At 38.5% G+C, this 13,490-nt stretch overlaps 1 protein-coding gene across 1 annotated transcript in view; it reads left to right on the forward strand.

The window, feature by feature from the left end:
- RYR2 (ryanodine receptor 2) overlaps positions 1–13,490 on the forward strand; it is a 764,447-nt gene that overhangs the window by 485,888 nt on the left and 265,069 nt on the right. Inside the window, exons 32-37 of the mRNA XM_055589046.1 lie at positions 4,111–4,319; positions 4,966–5,318; positions 6,950–7,064; positions 9,325–9,485; positions 11,775–11,934; positions 12,452–12,538. Coding sequence (XP_055445021.1) covers positions 4,111–4,319; positions 4,966–5,318; positions 6,950–7,064; positions 9,325–9,485; positions 11,775–11,934; positions 12,452–12,538 — 1,085 coding nt within the window. The remainder of the gene's footprint in view (positions 1–4,110; positions 4,320–4,965; positions 5,319–6,949; positions 7,065–9,324; positions 9,486–11,774; positions 11,935–12,451; positions 12,539–13,490) is intronic.

Here is a 13,490-nt window from a genome sequence, read left to right on the forward strand (position 1 = left end):
ATTTTCTTAAATGAGTATTTTTACACACACTATCACTTCTTTTCATAATAAAATATGTATTCATTTAAAAATTGTGAAATTGAGAGACATAAAAAGAGAAAAAAGTATTAAAACTTCCAAAATTCTTAAACTTTTTTGATTAAAAAAAACCTTCTTGTGTTTTTGCATCTTTAAAGCTGGAGCCTATTATACAGAGTGAAGTAAGCCAGAAAGAAAAACACCAATACAGTATACTAACGCATATATATGGAATTTAGAAAGATGGTAACAATAACCCTGTGTACGAGACAGCAAAAAAGACACTGATGTATAGAACAGTCTTATGGACTCTGAGAGAGAGGGAGAGGGTGGGAAGATTTGGGAGAATGGCATTGAAACATGTAAAATATCATGTATGAAATGAGTTGCCAGTCCAGGTTCGATGCACGATACTGGATGCTTGGGGCTGGTGCACTGGGATGACCCATAGGGATGGAATGGGGAGGGAGGAGGGAGGAGGGTTCAGGATGGGGAACACATGTATACCTGTGGCAGATTCATTTTGATATTTGGCAAAACTAATACAATTATGTAAAGTTTAAAAATAAAATAAAAAAAAAAGTAAGCCATGGGTTACCTCTTTCTTTATTGAAGTAATATTTACTATGACTATTTCCTAAATATTAATGAACCTTTGTAAAACAGATTTTCAAAAGTTAAGTAGTATACCTTGGAAAAGAAAAAACATACTTATTGTCCAAACAATATTCTAGGATTCTAAATATAGTCATAGTTAACAGTCTAGGACATAAATCTTTGTTTTTTTGGGGTTTTTTTCAGATATATTTTTTTAAATTTTATTTTATTTTTAAACTTTACAAAATTGTATTAGTTTTGCCAAATATCAAAATGAATCTGCCACAGGTATACATGTGTTCCCCATCCTGAACCCTCCTCCCTCCTCCCTCCCCATAAATCTTTGGACACAGCAATAAGTACTTGATTTTTTAGATGAAAACATCAGACATGCAAATGTTTACATACATATCAGACATACAGAAAAGTTCAGATATTAATAAATAAATACCTGATATCTATACAGATATTTTTAGGTATTCGATAACTTCACTTTTAGGGTAGTAACTCCATCTACACATAAAGTGATTAGAAAGAAAGAAATGTTTAGCATCAGAGGAGGTATTTCTATCTTGATATCCCCTACTTAGGTTTGCCAGTTTGTGCCCATGTAGTTTAAACTGTCTCAGATCTATTGTATTTATTCTTTTTTTTTCTTTTTTGATTCCTCTGGGGATGCATATTTCCTTGACTACATCATCAAGAACTGGCACAGCTACAGACACAGCTGTGGCTTTTTTAGTTTTAACTAGAAACTCATCATTCACACTTCCTTGAACCCAGCTGGATGTGTTCATGCTTCCTGGTTGGTAGCACTGTGACACAAGCGTTTATTTAAGTATATACTGAAGATACACACTGGGTGAAATCCTTATGAATTATCAGATGTTATTTCTATTGTCTTGTACTGTTTGGAGTTGTGCATTGCTTTTGGGCTTGCTCAGTCATGTCCAACTCTTTGTGACCCTTTGGACTGTAGCCTGCCAGGCTCCTCTGTCCATGGGATTCTCCAGACAAGAATACTGGAGTGGGTTGCCATTTCCTCCTCCAGGGGATCTTTCTGACCCAGGGATCAAACTTGCATCTCCTGCACTGGCAGGAAGATTCTTTACTACTAAGCAACCTGGGAAGCCCGATACAATGCTTTCACTGCTGCTAATTTCAACAAGGAAAGGAGTGGACATCATAATGGTAGAAATTTGGTATTTTGTTCATAGGATCCTCTGCTTCTTTGATCTACAAGTTAGAGCGTCTCATTTGTAGTCTGCATCCCAATACTGACCTTGTTTATTGTGCTGGCTGTTTGAAATTTCATGTAAAGTATAGCAGAAAGAAATTCAGTTCAGTTTAGTCTCTGAGTCGTGCTTGACTCTTGGCGACCCCATGGACTGCAGTACGTCAGGCCTCCCTGTGCATCACCAACTGTCAGAGTCCACCCAAACCCATGTCCATTGAGTCGGTGATGCCAACCAACCATCTCATTCTCTGTCATCCCCTTCTCCTCCTGCCCTCAATCTTTCCCAGCATCAGGGTCTTTTCCAATGGGTCAGTTCTTTGTATCATGTGGCCAGTGTATTGGAGTTTCAGCTTCAACATCAGTCCTTCCAATGAACACCCAGGACTGATCTCCTTTAGGATGGACTGGTTGGATCTCCTTGCAGTCCAAGGGACTTTCAAGAGTCTTCTCCAACACCACAGTTCAAAACTAATACAATATTATAAAGTTAAAAAATAAAATTAAATTAAAAAAATACAATATCAACAAAACAAAACAAAATCAGAAAATCTATTAAAAAAAAAAAAAGCATCAATTCTTTGGTGCTTAGCTTTCTTTATAGTCCAACTCTCACATCCATACATGACCACTGGAAAAACCATAGCCTTGACTAGACGGACCTTTGTTGGCAAAGTAATGTCTCTGCTTTTTAATATGCTGTCTAGGTTGGTCATAACTTTCCTTCCAAGGAGTAAACATCTTTTAATTTCATGGCTGCAGTCACCATCTGCAGTGATTTTGGAGCCCAGAAAAATAAAGTCAGTCACTGTTTCCCCATCTATTTGCCATGAACTGATGGAACCGGATGCCATGATCTTAGTTTTCTGAATGTTGATCTTTAAGCCAAATTTTTCACTCTCCTCTTTCACTTTCATGAAGAGGCTCTTTAGTTCTTCTTCATTTTCTGCCATAAGGGGGGTGTCATCTGCATATTTGAGGTTTTTAAAAGTACATAAATGCTGCATCTGCTGAAATACATCGTCTCATCCCCTTACCAGGCAGTTAATTCCAAAGAATTTAAAAAATTAACATAATTAATGGGGTTTCCCTTCTTTATTTAATAGTGGAAAGATTAACCCTGCCACACATTAAACTGTTTGTTTCTTCATTTCTCATTGCTGTTGCTTTTGATTTAGTTTCTTGTTAACTTTTAACTTACTTTTTGATTTCATATATTATTTATGTTAATTATGCATTACCCTTCTTAAGCTATACTGACAGTGATATTGAAGGGAATGGGACAGATGAGTTTCAGCAGGATTTTAGCAACTACTTCAAAATTTTTATTTATATGTACATTTTTGATGCTTAGATCTAGGAAACTCTAGGAAAGAAAACAGGCAAAATTCTCTTCAAAGATCAAAAGCAGCTATCAGTGAATGAAAACCTTTGAAAATGTTGTCTCCAACGTTCTTTTTTTTTTCTTTGCATCACATGTAAGGAAATCTATAGCTTAGTTGTGTTTTGTGTTTACACATTTCAGGCTCTATAGCAGCACAATTTGGCTCTTCTTTCTCACATTCCCCATGCAAAGAGTCACCTGCACCTCGGAACTAGGGGACTGTGGGATGGGGACTTTGCTCACTGAGATCCCTGAAGGACTTGGGGGATGCTTAGCCATTATCTCATTTTACAGAAGAAGTTTAAGGTGAAAGAAGGCACTTACCCAGAGCCCACATTTACTGAAATACAATGCCAAGGGCAAACACTGGTCTTCTGATCCTCACATTGAAGACCCTATATGCAAGACAGCAAAAGAGACACAGATGTAAAGAACAGACTTTTGGACTCTGTGGGAGAAGGTGAGGCTGGGATGATTTGAGAGAATAGCATTGAAACATGTATTTTATCATATATGAACTAGATCACCAGTCCAGGTTCGATGCATGAGACAGGGCGCTCAGGACTGGTTCACTGGGATGACCCTTGAGGGATGGGATGGGGAGGGAGGTGGGAGGAGAGTCAGGATAGGGAACACATGTACACCCATGGCTGATTCATGTGAAATGTATGGCAAAACCCACCACAATATTATAAAGTAATTAGCCTCCAATTAAAAGAAAAAAAAAGACTTAGTGTCTGTGGTTTGTTGTTTTTGCCTTGGGGTGACAGCTTTCACAAAGGTAAGAGTTCTGGAGTGATACTTTTGGTAATTCCATACTGAAAGGATTTTATATGAATGATCCTAAAATTTTTGACATGTATTTTTTTCTTCCCAGGATTCATACCTGTGTGTAGCCTGGGAGTGGCTCAAGTGGGCAGGCTGAACTTTGGAAAGGATGTCAGCACCTTGAAATATTTCACCATCTGTGGCTTACAAGAGGGCTATGAACCATTTGCCGTTAACACAAATAGGGATATTACCATGTGGCTGAGCAAGAGGCTTCCTCAATTTCTTCAAGTTCCATCAAACCATGAACATATTGAGGTTTGCTTTTTTTTTTTAAACTTGGACCATCGGCCAAAACCAGGAGTGGGAGTTCCTACTTAGACAATTACTGTCATTTACTTAAAATAAGGGTTCTAATGTTCCATTATAGGCTAATCTAAGGATAGAATTACCCTCTGATTTTAGGTACTGTGTGAGAGGCTGATTAGACTGATTAACTATGGTTGAGCCTGGAATAGCTTTGTGGTTAATTTGCATTTAATTTATAGTTGGTCCTCTTGCTTCTGCGGATTCAACCAACCGTGGATTATGTAGTACCCTTGGTAGTGTTTCCCCTTGAAAATATCCACATCTTAGTGGGTCCAAGCAGTTCAAACCTGCATTGTTCAGGGTCAACGGTATGCAATTCTTTTTTTTAATATATATACATATATCAGCAATGGCAGGCTCAATCTGAGTATATACAGTTGTAACGGGAATTTCCCAGATTGTCTTCTGAGTTAGAAGCAGAACTGTGAGCATATCCTTACATAGCCATCCCTATGTTTAATGATCTCATTTATAAAATTATGCCATGAGTGGGCCATGTCTGGAGTTTTAAAGGTGTGATGCACTTTTAAAGGGGTTTTGGAATCAGGAAGTCAACAGTGCTGAGCATCTGAATGATTGCTTCTTCATTTGCTAGGTGACCAGAATAGATGGCACCATAGACAGTTCCCCGTGTTTAAAAGTCACTCAGAAGTCCTTTGGCTCTCAGAACAGCAGCACGGATATCATGTTTTATCGTCTGAGCATGCCCATCGAGTGTGCAGAGGTCTTCTCCAAGACGGCAGCTGGAGGGATCCCTGGCACTGGGCTCTTTGGGCCCAAGAATGATCTGGAGGATTATGATGTGGATTCAGACTTTGAGGTTCTCATGAAGACAGCTCATGGCCATCTGGTGCCAGATCGAGGAGACAAAGACAAAGAAGCTACAAAACCAGAGTTTAATAACCACAAAGATTATGCTCAGGAAAAACCCTCTCGTCTGAAACAGAGGTCATTGATATATGCAAAATGATTTTTAAAGTTTTTGTAATTTTAATTTTTTAAATGATTTTAAATATGTAATTATTATGTGGGGTCACAGGAGAGGGCAGTAGAGGGTAAGGGATGTCCAAAGTCCACTTTTTCCACCTCTTCTTCCTTCTTTATGTACCAAGGATTCCACAGAAGAATAAAGCAGCCTGTTTGCCCTCTGATTTGTTGGCACTAACAATCTATCTCAAGAGTTACTTTTCCTATGAGTTTTTTTTTATTGTAGCAAAACTAAAATTTGCCATCATAACCATTTTTAAGTGTACAGTTCAGTAGTGCTAAGTGTATTCACATTGTTGTGAAACAGATCTCTGGAACATTTTTAGTTTGCAAAACTGAAACTGTACACCCATGTAACAGCGTTCCCTTTCCAACCTGTGCCAACCCCTGCTCACCTCCACTTTTTGTTTCTATGAACTTGACTGCTTTAGATACCTCATGTAAATGAAGTCATACAGTATTTGTCTTTCTGTGACTGACTTATGTAGCATATTGTCCTCAAGGGTCATATGTGTTGCAGCATATGTCAGAATTCACTTCCTGGTTAAGGCTGAACATATTCCAGTGTGTGTATATACACCACATTTTTTTATGCATTCATCCACTGATGGCCATTTAGAGTGATTCCACCTCTTGGCTATTGTGATTCATGCTGTTATGAACATGGATGTGCAAATAGCTTTTCATGACCCTACTTTCAGTTCCTTTGGATATATACTCAAAAGTGGGATGCCTAGTGGTTCTGTATTTAAATTCTTGAGAAAAAAAATTATTGTACTCCATAGTAGTTGTAACATTTTACAATTCCATCACCACTGCACAAGGGTCTCAATTTCTCCATATCCTTGTCAACCATTGTTACTTTCTGGGTTTTTTGCTAGTAGCCATCCTAAATGGTATGAAGTGATATCTCATTGTGGATTTCCTTTCCATGTCCCTGATGATTAGTGATGTTGAACATCTTTTCATATGCTTATTGGTCATTTGTATATCATGTTTAGAGAAATGTCTATTCAACTTCTTGGCCATTTTTTTTTTCTTTGATTGGGTGATTTGCTTTTTTGTTACTGATTTGTAGGAGTTCTTTATATATTGTAGATACTAAGCTATCTTCAGAGATATGATTTGTAAGTACTTTCTCCCTAGAGTTCATTTTTAAGATGTTTCCATTTACAGCATTGGTTGAAATACTCTATCTTTATATTCTAAATAGCATTTTTAGTATTTTATTTTTAATAGTATTTTTTAATGGAGAAGAAGGCAAATTGTTTTAGCCTCCTTTCTTACAATAAATGCAAATTTCTCTGCCTCAGCACTATTGCCAGTGCTCTGGGTCATATAATTATTTATTGTAAGAGTCTGCCTTGTGCATTGATGGGTGGTTAGCAGTGTCCCTGGCCTCCACCACTAGATGCCAGTGGCATACTCCACTGGTTGTTACAACCCCAAATATCTCCAGATATTGTCTGATGCCCTCTTGGGGGTTAATCATACTGTTTGACAACCAGTCTACCAAGTTAATTATATGTTTATGTTTGAGATAGGCAAAACACTTTCAAGTTGCTTATTCCTAATCCTCTAATATATTTCAGGTTTTTGCTTCGAAGAACAAAGCCAGATTATAGCACCAGCCATTCTGCAAGACTCACGGAAGATGTCCTTGCAGATGAGAGGGATGACTATGATTACTTGATGCAAACATCCACGGTATGAGGTTCCCACTTTTGCCATGTATTTCTGTTTGCTGGTGATCATGCTTTGCATTTCAAACAGTTAACTTTGATTCAGATCAAACTCTGGTCTCCTGCATTGTAGGCTGATTCTTTACCATCTGAGCCACCAGGGTAGCCCACTATTTGGCAAGTGTATTTTTAAAATAATTATTCACTTATATTTTAGGGACCAAAAAGTTGAAAGACGTGTATTTTCTGAGGTGGTTGTTGTTGTTGTTGTTCAGTCACTAAGTTCCGTCCGACTCTTTGTGACCCCATGGACTGCAGCACGCCAGGTTTCCCCGTCCTTCACTATCTCCCCGAGTTTGCTCAGACTCACGTCCATTGTGTTGGGGATACTTTCTAACCATCTCATCCACCCTCTTCTCCTTTTACCTTCAATCTCTCCCAGCATCATGGTCTTTTCCACTGAGGCAGCTCTTCACATCAGGTGGCCAAAGTATTGGAGCTTCAGCTTCACCACCACTCCTTCCAATGAATATTCAGAGTTGATTACCTTTATGATTGACTGGTTTGATCTCCTTGCAGTCCAAGGGACTCTCAAGAGTCTTCTCCAACACCGCAATTCGAACGCATCAGTTCTCTGATGCTCCGCCAAAGTTCAGTCATAATTGAACTTATGGTCCAGCTCTCACATCTGTACATGACTACTGGAAAAACCATAACCTTGACTATACGGAACTCTGTTAGCAAAGTGATGTCTCTGCTTTTTAATATGCTGTCTAAGTTGGTCAAAGCTTTCCTTCCAAGGAGCAAGCATCTTTTAATTTCATGGCTGCAGTCCCCGTCCGCAGTGATTTTGGAGCCCAAGAAAATACAATCTTCCACCATTTCCACCTTTTCCCTTTCTATTTGCCTGACTGATGGGACTGGATGCCCTGTATTATGCAAGCTACTTGAGGAAAAATAGCACCTAAGGACACCCTCAGTCCTGGTTTTGCTATCCTCTTTCTTGGCAACATTTTTATTTGCCACCTAAGTTTTCCAAGCACCTTGTGTAATTTCCTTCGTCTCAGTGATGTATCTACAAGACCATTTATCATACTCTGTTAGACATCAAGTTGTGCTGTCTGCCATTTAAAAATTTTAAAGCACTCCTCATAAAACTCCAAACGGAAAAAAAAAATACGTAGCTGTGTCCCTCATAAAGTTCCCTGTGTTTGAACTTGACTTTCACATATTAGATCTGAACTATTTCAAAGTGATTTTAAGCATCTTATGTTAGTGATAGCTAAAGCAAAGGTATAAAGGTATAAAACAATATGAAACAAGTCTAAAACAGGTATGAAAACTCTAGATTAGTGTTCTTGAATAAGCTTGAAGAATTCAAAGCTTACCTGCCTAATGGACTGATGATTTTATTACGTAAACATAGATCTATATAGAGATATATATACACACACACACACACATACATATATATATATACACACACATACATATACATCACCATACATTCATACTTGAAAGTATTTTTAATAAAAAGGTTCAGATCATCTTTGCTCAAGATAGTCTTTTCTCTTTTTCCCATTATTTCTGAAATAATTGCGGATCTCTGTTTCAAGACTTTTCTTATTTTGCCACATCAGTCCTTTGTGCCTATGTTGTTTTAATTAGGCAAAGTTATATTTCTTTTTACTGCTTTAAGCTTTGAGTTTTGTTGCTGTTGTTATAGCCTAATTGAATATACTATTATTTTATTTTTTGTTGAAGTATAGTTGATTTACAATGTTGTATTAATTTCAGATGTACAGCAAAGTGATTCAGTTATACATATATATATATATTGTATTTTTCAGATTCCTTTCCATTATAGGTTATTATAAGATAATATAATTTCCTGTGCTATACAGTAGGACCTTGTTTTTTATGCATTCTATGTATAAAAGCTTCTGTCTGTTAACCTCAACCTCCTAGCCTATCCCTCTCCCAACCCCCTTCCCCATGGTAAGCACCAGTCTGTTCTCTATGTCTGAGTTTCTGTTTTTGTTTCATGGATAGGTTCATTTGTGTCATATTTTAGATTCCATGTATAAGTGATATCATAACATATTTTTCTTTTTCTTTCTGATTTATTTCACTTAGTATGATAATCTCTAGTTGCATTGATGTTGCTGTAAATAGGTCAAATGATTTTAAATAAAGACATATCTTTTTAGGCAAGTTAAAGACATTGAAAGTCAAAGTTTTGTTTCTTTTTGCTTTGCCAATACTTGGTGTTGCTATCTCGACAGTACTATTACTCAGTGAGAATCTTTCCTGGACAAGAACCTGCCAATGTCTGGGTGGGCTGGATCACATCCGATTTCCATCAGTATGATACAGGCTTTGACTTGGACAGAGTTCGTACAGTGACCGTGACTCTGGGAGATGAAAAAGGAAAGGTGCACGAAAGGTTGGTTTTTCCTCCATTTTTTGTTACATAAATGATATCTAATAAAAATGTTGATAAACCTAGGCATCGTTTTCGCTTGGATTTTTATACATAAAATAATATTCTATTTATAGGAACAATATAACCAAACCATTAACGTCAGTATCCTTTTTATTATTCAAACAAGCCAGTGTGGAATCTGAGTGTATTACAAGTGCAAACTCATATAAAGTAAGAGCATTGCATCTTTTGGGGGTACTAATCATATGTTCCTTAGGTGGCATTGGACATGACTAACGACTTGGGTTGCCATTACTTAGCCTTCTTTCCAGGAATTAAGAGACAGGTGAATGTGAGGCATTTAGCCTGTAGTCCGGTCTGTATCTTGGGAACTGGTTAGGTGGTGGGGAGAAAACCGTGAAGACAGTGTGGGCTAGTGGATTAGACCAGATGGATGAATTTGAACTCCAACTGAGGAGCAGTGGATTCTTTCCTCAGCTTTGCCATTGACTTGCTGTGTGGCTTTGGGTAAGTCAGTTACACTTTCTGTGCCATCCTTTCTCATTTGTAAAACAAACGAAACTCAAACCAAACCTTCAAAAAAGTGAAGAAGGCTATCTTCCTTGCAGAATAAGACAAGAGAAGACCTGGCCGGTTGCGTCTGCCCTTTGTGCCTATGCATCCTCTCTGATCTGCCGTGATGGCTCTCATAGAAAGAGCCTCTCTTCCCCTAGAATATTACTTTTCTACCTGTGTCATTATTTTTGGTGACCGGAAGCTCCCTCTCCTGCCTTCAGGTTGTAACACTTGAACCACAGTGAACTTAGCAAAAAATCCTCCAATGAAGAGTATTGTACATCAGTAGGGGGGCCCAAACTACCTGTTTCCAGGCATATTCTGATGGATATATATTGATTTTCATAGATGGGGACAATGAAAGGAGATACATCAGAATAGGGATGTGATAACATCAGCGGTCCCCAGACCTTTTTGGCACTAAGGACCAGTTTCATGGAAGATAATTTTACCACGGGCCAGGGGTAGGGGATGGTTTGGGAATGATTCAAACACATTATGTTTACTTGTGCATCTTGTTTCTATTATTATTGCATCAGATCCACCTCAGATCACCAGGCATTAGATCCCAGCGGTTGGGGCCCCCTGTTATGTGATTGATGATTTTGGTGTAGGAAATACAGGCTAAGGAAGGTTGTTGAAACTTATGTAAAAAGGGCATAGAAACACAGCCAACTCTTGATTATTCAGAAACTGACTTTATCTCGGCCTGTTTACTCTTTTCTTACTGCTTGTCTGCATTTGGCCTTTCTTCTAGCCTCATTCACACATGTACTGTGTAGTGGCAGAGACAGAAAATAAAGTAAAACTCAAAGAATTTAAGTTTGCTACCATCTCTGATAAAGGTTTTGGTGAGCTTGAAACTCAGGTGGGGTTTATTGTTAACATCATGGATCTGGTGCACATCCCAGCTTAAGTCTGTCTCTCATAACAGATCACCAGGAATTATCCAGGGGCCTAATTTTAGCCAAAGTTTACATCTGTCGAGTCATTGACGGCTCACGTAGAATTGGCCTAGGACTCCATAGTGTCTGGAAATGGATGCTTCTCATCTCAGAACAGGAGAAGGCAATGGCACCCCACTCGAGTACTCTTGCCTGGAAAATCCCATGGATGGAGGAGCCTGGTGGGCTGCAGTCCATGGGGTTGCTAAGAGTCTGGCATGACTGACTTCACTTTCACTTTTCACTTTCATGCATTGGAGAAGGAAATGGCAACCCACTCCAGTGTTCTTGCCTGGAGAATCCCAGGGACAGGGGAGCCTGGTGGGCTGCCGTCTATGGGGTCGCACAGAGTTGGACACGACTGAAGTGACTTAGCAGCAGCAGCAGCAGCAGCATCTCAGAACAAGTGGTTTAAAATAAAAACTATGAGAATGAAAATTACCAATTTGGATGATTATTACATACTTAAACTTTTTTGAACCTCAGAAAAAGGTCCAGTTTGGTTTGAGTTTTTGGAGGGAAGGTGCAGGTCAGTTCTTAACCTTGGTTCCTGCCAGTTGACCTGTCTTCATTAGGTGTGAATTGAGAGACTGGAAGACTTGACTCAGAATGTCCACTAAGTCAGTGGAATTTTGCTCAGAATCATAGAATCGGGCCCATTGTGCACCTGTCCCATTTCAGCATGAGCTTGTTGCTTGCACAGCATAACTTAGGTTTATTCTGCCAGACATCCATGCTTTCCACACTGTCTTTGCTTGTACAAAGATAAATATGTCTTTTTGCAATTCAGCATCAAACGCAGCAATTGCTACATGGTGTGTGCGGGTGAGAGCCTGAGCCCGGGGCAAGGACGCAACAACAACGGCCTGGAGATTGGCTGCGTGGTGGATGCTGCCAGTGGGCTGCTCACCTTCACGGCCAACGGCAAGGAACTGAGCACCTATTATCAGGTGTGTGGTCAGGGATGACCTTGTGCCTCCAGAGAAGAAACCTTTGTCCTCGTTAGAGAGGAAAACACATTTTGCAATACCAAAAAGTAAATTAGAAGTTGCGGGGTCTTCATGGTGGTCCAGTGGTTGAGACTCCATGCTGCCAATACAGGGGCACAGGATTGATCTCTGGTTGGGAAACTAGGTTCCCACATGCCATGTGGTATGGCCAAAAAGATAAAAAAAAAAAAAAGGAAATTAGAAAGACAGAAGACACAAATGACTTGATTCTGTATTTTTACTTCTCTTTGAATAATAACCGTGCCACAAGTCCTTCAGAGTAAGCAGTATATTTCTCAAAAAATGTTCACACAGTCCTGAAATGAAATACTCCAAACAATTATTGAAAGAGAATATCCGTATGAGAGGAAGGGAAAGTCTTTTTCTGTAAAAGTGTCCTTTAAGTGTTATGAAGAAAGTATATTTTCTTTGTGTTTCTTCCTTTATTAATATTATGAAATTTATTTGCTTATTTAAGGTGGAACCAAGCACAAAATTATTTCCTGCAGTTTTTGCACAAGCTACAAGTCCTAATGTTTTTCAGTTTGAGTTGGGAAGAATAAAGGTAAGAAAGACCCATTCCTGTTATTATATTTGGGTTATTTTCCATTAGGAAATAGCATTTACTTCTTAAATGAATTCACTTCTTTATTAGTACTGATATTAATCATATAAATCACTCTCTAAGAAAATGTTACCATGTTTGAAAATTCTGTAATTCTTGTTCAGGTCACTAGGGTAATATCATTAATTAGAAAGGGTTTTCTTTGGTCATCATAAATAAATTATTCAATAAAACTAGGCTTACAGAGAACAAATATGCCACATTATATACAAGTCAGTAATCATTGAACTCACAGGTGAGTTAGTGAATGGGATTGAAAGGCTGGAAATGTGCTACATACTGGTAAGTGCTAGAAGAGTGGCAGGTATTGAGTACTCTGGAAACATAACTGAGAAAATGGCTAAGTAGGATGGTGTGGATCAGGTGCAGCTGAAAGAGGAGGGGAGATTTAGGTTTATTTTAAACAGCTGAACAGCAGATCTTAAGGTATATTTGCTTGGAGAAGGCATTCTATACAGAAAGTGAAAGAATAAAAAATTGAAGGCATTAAAAATGCTGTGGGTTAAGGAATTCAGTGTTACTGTATCAAAGGATGCTTCTGGGATGTGGCCAGAGATTAATATGGATGGAAGGTAGACCAAGTTCAGGTTTAAACAGCTTTAACTGCCACACTAAGAAGTTGACACGTATTTCATAGACAGTGGCGATTCACTGGAAGTTTGAAAGAAGGGCCTGAGTAAATCAAACCTGTTTTGGAAAAATATGTTGGTAGTAATATGGAAAACATCTGCTCTCATGAAAATGAGAGCAGGCAGTAATAATTAGATATCACAATTTGATTCTATCCATGTGGGGGAAGAATGATAAGATTCATGAAAGTCATAGGGATAGAATAATACATGAGACGATGTTTTAGGGGAGAAATTGAGTTTGTCAATAAATTGGATTAATA

Source organism: Bubalus kerabau, chromosome 1 (genome assembly GCF_029407905.1).
Source record: "Bubalus kerabau isolate K-KA32 ecotype Philippines breed swamp buffalo chromosome 1, PCC_UOA_SB_1v2, whole genome shotgun sequence".
In the NCBI taxonomy this organism is placed as follows: domain Eukaryota; kingdom Metazoa; phylum Chordata; class Mammalia; order Artiodactyla; family Bovidae; genus Bubalus; species Bubalus kerabau.